The sequence below is a fragment of the Hyalella azteca genome, unplaced genomic scaffold (assembly GCF_000764305.2).
Source record: "Hyalella azteca isolate HAZT.00-mixed unplaced genomic scaffold, Hazt_2.0.2 contig7618, whole genome shotgun sequence".
NCBI lineage: Eukaryota > Metazoa > Arthropoda > Malacostraca > Amphipoda > Hyalellidae > Hyalella > Hyalella azteca.
Genome location: NW_025937739.1, coordinates 396,882 through 405,472, shown reverse-complemented (window position 1 = coordinate 405,472; position 8,591 = coordinate 396,882). Strand labels below are relative to the sequence as shown.

The window sequence follows — 8,591 nt, the reverse complement described above, 5'->3', positions numbered from 1 at the left end:
TAGTTATTTATTCTTTTTGTTACAGATTCTGTTTATTGATATGAAAATTCTCCGATAAGTTCTGTATAGACCTCATCTGAGGTGAGTTCCGTTATTTCCACCTGTTAAAATGCGATTGTTAGCAAACCGAATATTGTATTAAGATATATGATATCTTTATTTATTTTTGACAAAACTTAAATCCCCTACAGGTCTAAGAAGTAGGAGGAGTAATTAAAAACGCAAATGAAAAATTGTTTCCATTCTACTCCTCTTCATAATTGCAATAGTAAGTAGAAGGGCAAATACAAAAGAAAGTAGTAAGGTAAATACAATACTTAGGAGGGTAAATACAATAGTTAGTCGGAAAATAAATGCTATAGTTAGTAGAAGGCTAAATATAATAGTAAGTAAGTGAATAAATACAATAGTAAGTAGGAGGGTAAGTACAATAGTAAGTTTGGAAAATAAATACAAAAGTAAGTAGGAGGGAAAATACAATAATAAGTAGGGGGGTAAATACTATAGTAAGGAGGTAAATACAATAGTAAGTAGGAGAGTAAATACAAAAGTAAGAGGGAAAATACAATAGTAAGTAGGAGGGTAAATACAATAGTAAGTAGGAGGTAAGCACAATAGTAAGTAGGAGGGTGAATATAATAGTAAGTAGGAGTGTAAGTACAATATTAAGTAGGAGGATAAATACAATAATAAGTAAGAGGGTAAATACAATAGTAAGGAGGGTAAATACAAGAGTAAGTAGGAGGGTAAATACAATAGTATGTAGGAGGGCAATTACAATATTAAGTAGGATTGTAAATACAATAGTAAGTAGGAGAGTAAATACAATAGTAAGTAGGAGAGTAAATACAATAGTAAGTAGGAGGGTAAATACAATAGTAAGTAGGAGGGTATATGCAATAGTATGTAGAAGGGTAAATACAATAGTAAGTAGTAGTGTAAATACAATAGTAAGTAGGAGAGTAAGTATAATATGAAGTAGGAGGATAAATACAATAGTACGTAGGATGGTAAATACAAAAGTAAGTAAGAAGGTAAATACAATAGTAAGTAGGAGGGTAAATACAATTGGAAGTAGGAGAGTGAATACATTAGTAAGTAGAAGGATTAATACAATAGTAAGTAGGAGAGTATATTCAATAGTAAGTAGGTGGGTAAATACAATAGTAAGTTGGAGGGTAAATACAATAGTAAGTAGGAGGGCAATTACAATATTAAGTAGGATGGTAAATACAATAGTAAGTAGGAGGGTATATACAATAGTCAATAGGAGGGAAAGTACAATAGTAAGTTGGAGAATAAATACAATAGTAAGTAGGAGGGTAAGTACGATAGTAAGTAGGAGGAAAAATACAATAGTAAGTAGGAGAGTAAGCACAATGTGAAGTAGGAGGGTAAATACAATATTAAGTAGGAGAGTAAATAGAATAGTAATTAAAAGGGTAAATACCCATAGAATAGTAAGTAAAAGGGAGGGTAAATACAATAGTAAGTAGGAGGGTGAATACAAAAGTAAGTAGGATGATAAATACAATAGTAAGTAGGAGGGTAAATTCAATAGTAAGTAGGATGGCAAATACAATAGTAAGTTGGAGGGTAAATACAATAGTAAGTAGAGCCGCAGTGTGGCATGGGGGGAGTGGTTAGTAAGCGGGGGGATGGGGAGGCCGAGGGAAGGAAGGGGGTGAAACACATTATTTGAAGCGGGATAATTGATAACATAATTTGAAACTCGGCAATACGGAGACGACATTAATTATATATGAAACGTTTAAATCAATACGAGTTTGACATATTCATCCAAGAGACTCTGCAGATGTTATCAACTCGATGCTTTCGGCCTCAGACGCCGCGGTTATTGAAATATTTTTAAATGCTGGCGTTGCGAGGTCAGCGATTCTGTTGAGTTATGCCACGGCATATGACATATGCTGCTCACTGCTCAGGGCTGAGAGCTTTGTGCTGCTCACTGCTCATGGCTTAGAACTTTGTGCTGCTAACTGCTCATGGCTGAGAGTTTTGTGCTGCTCACTGCTCAAGGGTGGGAACATTATGCAGCGCACTGCTCAAGGGTGTTAACATTATACAGATCACTGCTCATTGCTGGGAACATTATGCCGCTCGCTGCTCATGGCTGTTAACATTATGCAAATCACTGCTCATGGCTGGGAGCTTTATGGTACTCTCTGGTCGTTGCGTGCAGGTACAGCAGGTTATTCAGCACCATACTCACCTAGCCATTTCCTCCTTAGGGACTCCTAGGATGCTGTAGAGGGGGTTGGCATTCCCTCCAATTATGCGCTGAACGATGTAATGACCAGCAAACATTTCCTGCTCACTCTTGTGCTTAAATTCATAGCTTGAACTACTGTTCAAACACAAAGGTTTGTGCTCCTTCAACACCACTGAGAGTACAACTGCAGGATCGACCTCGTCATCGCCCTTCAGTTCAATTTGACACTTCCGCTTTATGGCACGCAACTCTGCCTCTGAGAAAGTCACGACGTTGTCTCGGAGCAACTCCAGCGCTTCGGCGCCGACCAGAGCGAACATGTCGTCCACGAGGACTTCCATGTCCTTATTAATCCAGCCCGCTAGTTTGTCACTGATGAGCTTCCTGTATAGGCGCAGCTTAGAAGGGGCTACGTCCCCAGGCGTCCGCCACGAGGATATCTCCTCAGGGAAATGCTTATGTATCTCACAGAAATGAACCAAGCTGATGGGTTCCAAGAATTGACTTCTGACATCTTTATTCATCGACTCGAAGCTCCTTGTTATCTCCCCAGTCGAAGTGCCACCGCTCAGGGCCGCTTCGTAGCGCTCCAAGAATGCAAGTTGGTCGGCAAGCTCCTTGAGCGGTTGAATCTCGTACTGAGTGGAACTGACATTGCATTTCTTGAGGAGCGGTGACAGCTTCCCCTCCATGGTATGAGGACGAGTAGTGATCAACACTCGACAGTTGCGGCGCCCCGTTTTCTCGAAAATTTCGTTAACGACTTTCATGGAATTTATGTTGACTTCGTCGAAGCCATCGATGATGAATAAGACGCGAAGGCGTAAAATGGCATCAAGGACGTTCAATTGATCTCCTGGTTTGTTGCACAGATAATTAAAATGGTGTTTGATGACGTCACTCAGTTCTTTACTGGTGCGATCCCTGCACTCGAAGAAGATGAGTTGGTCAAATGAACTCAAGTTATCGTCAACCCCTTGTGGCGGCTTGCAAAATTGTAGTACAATATTTTTGACGAGTGTTGTTTTTCCGGCACCGGCGACGCCCGTCACCACTATGATCTCCTCCAGAGCCTCAAAAATTTTGATGAAAGGAATAACTTTTTCCTCATCGCATGCTCTCTTCTTCATCACTGGTGCGTGGAACACGTCCCGGCGCTCGACCTTTATGGGGTTGCTGTATAGCAGGAGCTCCTCACTGGATAGCCTGTCCTTCCAGAGAAGTTTTACGGCTTCTTTGCCGCCCATCAACAGACTCAAACACCAGTAGTATATACAATCCTTGTTCGCCACTAACTTGTCCATTTCATCCTCCAACTCCCGTTTCTCACGATCGATCTCTTCCTGGATAAGAAAATAAAATTTTCCGGCTTCATTAATCAGGTCAAGCAACGCTACCTTCAGATAGCTAAAGTTTGTGTCGTCTTGAACGTCTTTTAGGCTATGAAAGGTCGTGTTTCGCCAGTCTTTGACGATATCCAATTTCTTAAGCAGTTCAGTATGATCCTTTCGGCACATTTTCGAAACTTTTGTGTACATATTTCCGAGCAGACAATGTATGGCAGTGACGTCTTTCTCGTCGGAATTTTTTGCTGTCTCAAAAGCTGTTGCATTAAAGCTAAATGCTTGCTTCCATTCTTTGTTAGAAAAAGGTTTTTGTCCTGCTTCTGTCCTCAGGCGATCCATGTACTGCCTGTAGGTCTCATAGTCGCGCTTGTCCTGGCATTCTTTGCTGAGGACGAACCGCATGACCTTGGGGCTCAGGTGCAGGTTGCCCACAACGCTGCGGTAAATGGATGCTATTGGGCCCGGCAGTCCACCAGCTGGAACAGAGGGCGTACAGCTGGCACTCGATCCTGCGCTGGCCATCTCGCAAGAGATCTGATCAGGGGAAAATGTAATGTTTAACACAAATACAAATAAGCAGCAAAGTCTTGAATTTCATCTGCCGTTTTATAAAATAAAATCTGATAATTTTAAATGTCTTTGAATTTTAACACAATGCTGCTGCTTAGAAATAACTTGCCCAACTGGAATACGCATTTTAGTGCTTCCACACACCCTAAACAATCGCATGACACACTTTTACTAGAAAACCTAGTAAGACACGGATAGTTCATAACATGGCAGCACCATGGGCGTTTTCTTGGTCCACTTTAATTGCGACAACTCTAGCCTCGATGAGACTGCTTCTGAGCCAGCCAATCTGGTATCGGGTTTATAAAGGCGATCTTCAAAATAAACAATCAATAATCTCATTTCTCCGATTATCACAGGCTGAAGTTCATGTTCAGACGCATCGACATTACAGCTCAAAACCGACAAAAACGCACCTTTCCGCAACTGCATAAAAAGAAGAAACTTACCGTTATCTTTCTTCAGTCTACAAGAAATGCCTGTAAACCGATCTGAGCACTTGTTTCTAAAGTGTTCAGGCCTTTAATTCTAAGGTAAATACACTTTTAAAAACTTTGCACTCTTATTTTCGGGTATGCTGCACCGTTACCCAGTCATTAACTACTGCAAATGAGCCTCAACGCTAGAACATTTCTCGTTTTGTCAACCATTGATATCCTCGGAACTCCTAGCTTCATGCGAGGCAATATACGGTATACTTGGCAGCCCTCGAGTTACCCTTAGCTACCCTCAACCTCACGGAAATTAGAGGTTTCACAAATCGATCACATATTCATTTTGGTACGATCTACATATTTCATCTAATGTTAAAATCTGCTCATTCATAAGTTATTGTGATGCTTCTTGCATAAATAATTGCTTAATATATACAGTTTGAGAACAGCAACGAATTTCCCTGTTTTTATTTATTACTTTATTACCTGTTTTTTTTCACTCTGCTATGGGTACACTTTATTCATTTAAGAAAACGTTAAATATCCTTTATATTGCAGAATAAATCTTGAATGCGAATTGTGTTTGTCTCCGAGTCATGCTGGAAGTGTGTTTGGCGTCCGGTCTCTTCAATTACGGTACTGTAGTTTCATTATTAATCATTGGTTGCGAGATGGTGGGGTGGCTGGCCTGCTATGTAAATTTGACTGGGCAGGTTACACGGCACGTTCACATTGGGTATGTAGCGAAATACTTGAATGATGTTACATACATTGCGTAAGTAGCGAAATACTCAAATAATATTTCTGAGCCGTGAGTGAGGTCAACTAACACCAGTCTTTAAAATTATTTAATTGCACAATCATGAGTTTGATTTAATTTAGAAACCTCCTTTAATTCCTCCTCCTCCCACTCCTTCGCGCCCCATCGCAATTAATTAAAAATCACCAGATCCTCAATCGCCGATGAAATAGTCGTCGGCGCACTACCAACCTTGCGTAGCGCGACCTGCTGCACGGCCACTAGAAATCTATATAGAGTACTCAGTAGAGGCACTCTATGGACGTCCACTCAAAAAAGTTACATTTGGAGCCGAGTTACAGTCGACCCTACCAAGTGCAGCCGGTTGTATCTACTCTATCGAGTTACAGTCAGCAGTATGGACTATATTTGAAAACAACGCGGTAGTTCTGGCGACAAACGGCCGAAGTAGTGGCGAGATGTTTACATTGGGACGGCGACGACACACGGGCGACGAGCGCCTGGAGGGCACCTCATCAGTAGGCAATAGAGCCGTCAGTGGGAAGGAGTCGCTATCCAAACCTAGCACACTGCATCTAGCACATCACAGCGCGTGTGTTGCTTACACCACCTGCACCACGTCTAGCACATCACAGCGCGTGTGTTGCTTACACCACCTGCACCACGTCTAGCACATCACAGCGCGTGTGTTTGCGCGTGTGTTACTCACACCACCTGCACCACGTCTAGCACATCACAGCGCGTGTGTTACTCACACCACCTGCACCACGTCTAGCACATCATTAAAATGTAAAGTTTTGATGCGCTCATCGCTCACCACACAACATAAACAATCATTACAATCAATTTGTGGTTCTTGTCGCCTGACAAATGTTCGTTCCTCCCGCCTAAAATGATAATGCTAGATTAAATAATTCAATTGGAATAATTGTTGAGGGGGGGGGGCAGGATACCTCATCCGCGGCCAGCAGATAGTGAGGCAGCTTATTGCCGTCATTCTGCCCTTCATGCCCAAATAAAAATTAAGGATGGCGCACCGATGACTTAAGTGGCGATAGTAGTTTATAGGCGGCGTAACGGTGGTGGCCAGATCTGCTAAAAATCGACAATAAAACATCAATAAATCGAGAGTGTGGCGACTATAGGTGGCAGTCATCGATGATTTATATAGGGTCTTTCGATTTATAATAGTCGATAGCGCATTGCAGGCAAGTCTCTTTTAAGCCACTGAAAACCGTTTGCCTACACAGTGCCCGAAGCTATTTGCCAAGGTTATTTATCCAATGTAGAAAGGTTTTATTGGGTTGCGGGTCATTCGAGATCAAGACGAAATGATGACTTCGTTCTGCGTGCTTGGCATTTAAGATTAAGTTATGCTACGAAAATTTAACGTGAATTCGGTAGGTACCAATAAAACTGACAGACAGAAGCAAGGTGTTCACAAATTTTTCAAGCCAAAGTGAAGCCACCGGCCATGTATCAGACTGCTTCTGATATAAATTATCCGAGAAACAATGGAAAATTTTGTGGCAATAAATACAGTTTTTCCATAGAAGACGGTCAATCCAATTTTTCATGTTCACCTGAAATATTGCGTAAATTTATTGTGAATTTTGTGTAAGCGCCAATTAGCATTGTTGGAAATATTGCGATCAATTGAGACTAATTATTGTAACATTAAGTATAAATTGTATGGATCGATTAAGTGTGTTTCATAATATTTAAAATTTTATCAAGTTGCCCCATTTATCTAAACTCAAAAGCCACGTTGACATAGTCGACAGCGGCTCGGCTTCTTTGTAAAGCACAGCGGCTAGGCATCAAGCTCAGCGAGCGAGTCCATTAATTAAGCACAGTAAGCACACGTTCATACCGATTGGGTTGATGCGCGTCGGCGTTGAACTTCCTACTAATCTCTACCTCGTCCTGCTTGAAACATGTGCTTTCCGGGTAATTTGTTTGTCACAAAAGTATCCTTTTTACGCAGAGGATACGAGTAAAAATTCGGTTTTCCATCCTGACTTCGATAGTGAAATTTAATATACAGTCAGACAATTATTTTGATTTTACATCGATAGTGAAATTTAATTTAGAGTCAGATTATTATTTTGATTTCAAGACTAAATTTCAAATAAAGTGGTCCCGGTATCTTTCCTACACACAAGACTAAAGGTTAGGCTAGAGAAAAATAATGACTAGAAGTGGTGCAGGTATTTCACGCCTGACATTTAAAAATAATCGAGTAATAATAATTCCTTATTTCACGTATGAATATTCTTGGTGAAAATATATCGAATCAATCCGCTGTCAAAATTGGTGTAATGTTCACATTATGAAACTTCGATACTTATTGAGCATTTTCCCGTAGCCTTTACTCTGAGCTGAACCATCGTTCGTAATGGATAAATGAAGTTTCTTTCAGCGGCTCGAGTATAGCAGCATATTCAAATAAAATTTTTATGGAACCATCTAATCATCACGGTGGTAGCATTTACTTCTCTCATTTGATGAAATTAATATTTGCAATACTTCAATAAATGTTTCAAAATTACTCGATTGCCATGTTCTCTCCGATGGCTCAACGGTAGAGGTTCGACTACGCATGCGGGAGATCGGAGTTCGAATCCTGCTATTCCTGCTGGCAGGGATTTTCTTCAAGTCGATTTCTCACGTGGTGTGTGTATGGTGCTCTGATAATTTGTTCCTGCTTCATGTCTGAGATTGTTATTTGTACTGCCATGGCAGATTTGCATACGTAGACCTTAGAATGGCGATTGTATGAAGCAATAGCAGTAAATGCAGAAGCATCGGATTTGAAACTAGAGGAAAAATTTTATTAACTTCATTTCTAAGGTGGCCATCGGTGGTTCATTGATGCGCCACCGGTGCCAATGGGTAGTTATTAGCGGAAGAAGAGCTTTACGGGAAGGGAGGCCATCGGCAGGTGTTAGGTGTGGGATAGGTGGTGCACGCCACCCGTAATTAACTATAAATCATAGATGCTCCACCTATATGGCGCCCGCCGATAGCCATTATAAAAACATAGATGCTCCACTCTTAATTTTAATTTGGTTGATGATGTGCTAGCCGCGGTGCAAGTGATTTGTTGGATGACACGATGCTGGAGGATGACCATGATGCTGGAGGATGACCATGATGCTGGAGGATGACACGATGCTGGAGGATGCCCATGATGCTGGAGGATGACCATGATGCTGGAGGATGACATGATGCTGGAGGATGACCAT

The 8,591-nt window shown here is 41.2% G+C and overlaps 1 protein-coding gene across 1 annotated transcript in view; it reads right to left on the bottom strand.

The window, feature by feature from the left end:
• Positions 1-2,233: 2,233 nt before the first annotated feature.
• The window catches only part of LOC108673013, a gene marked incomplete at its 3' end in the record, with an annotated part of 7,903 nt that continues 1,545 nt past the window's right edge, over positions 2,234-8,591 (bottom strand). Inside the window, exon 2 of the mRNA XM_047881314.1 lies at positions 2,234-4,113. Coding sequence (XP_047737270.1) covers positions 2,234-4,101 — 1,868 coding nt within the window. The remainder of the gene's footprint in view (positions 4,114-8,591) is intronic.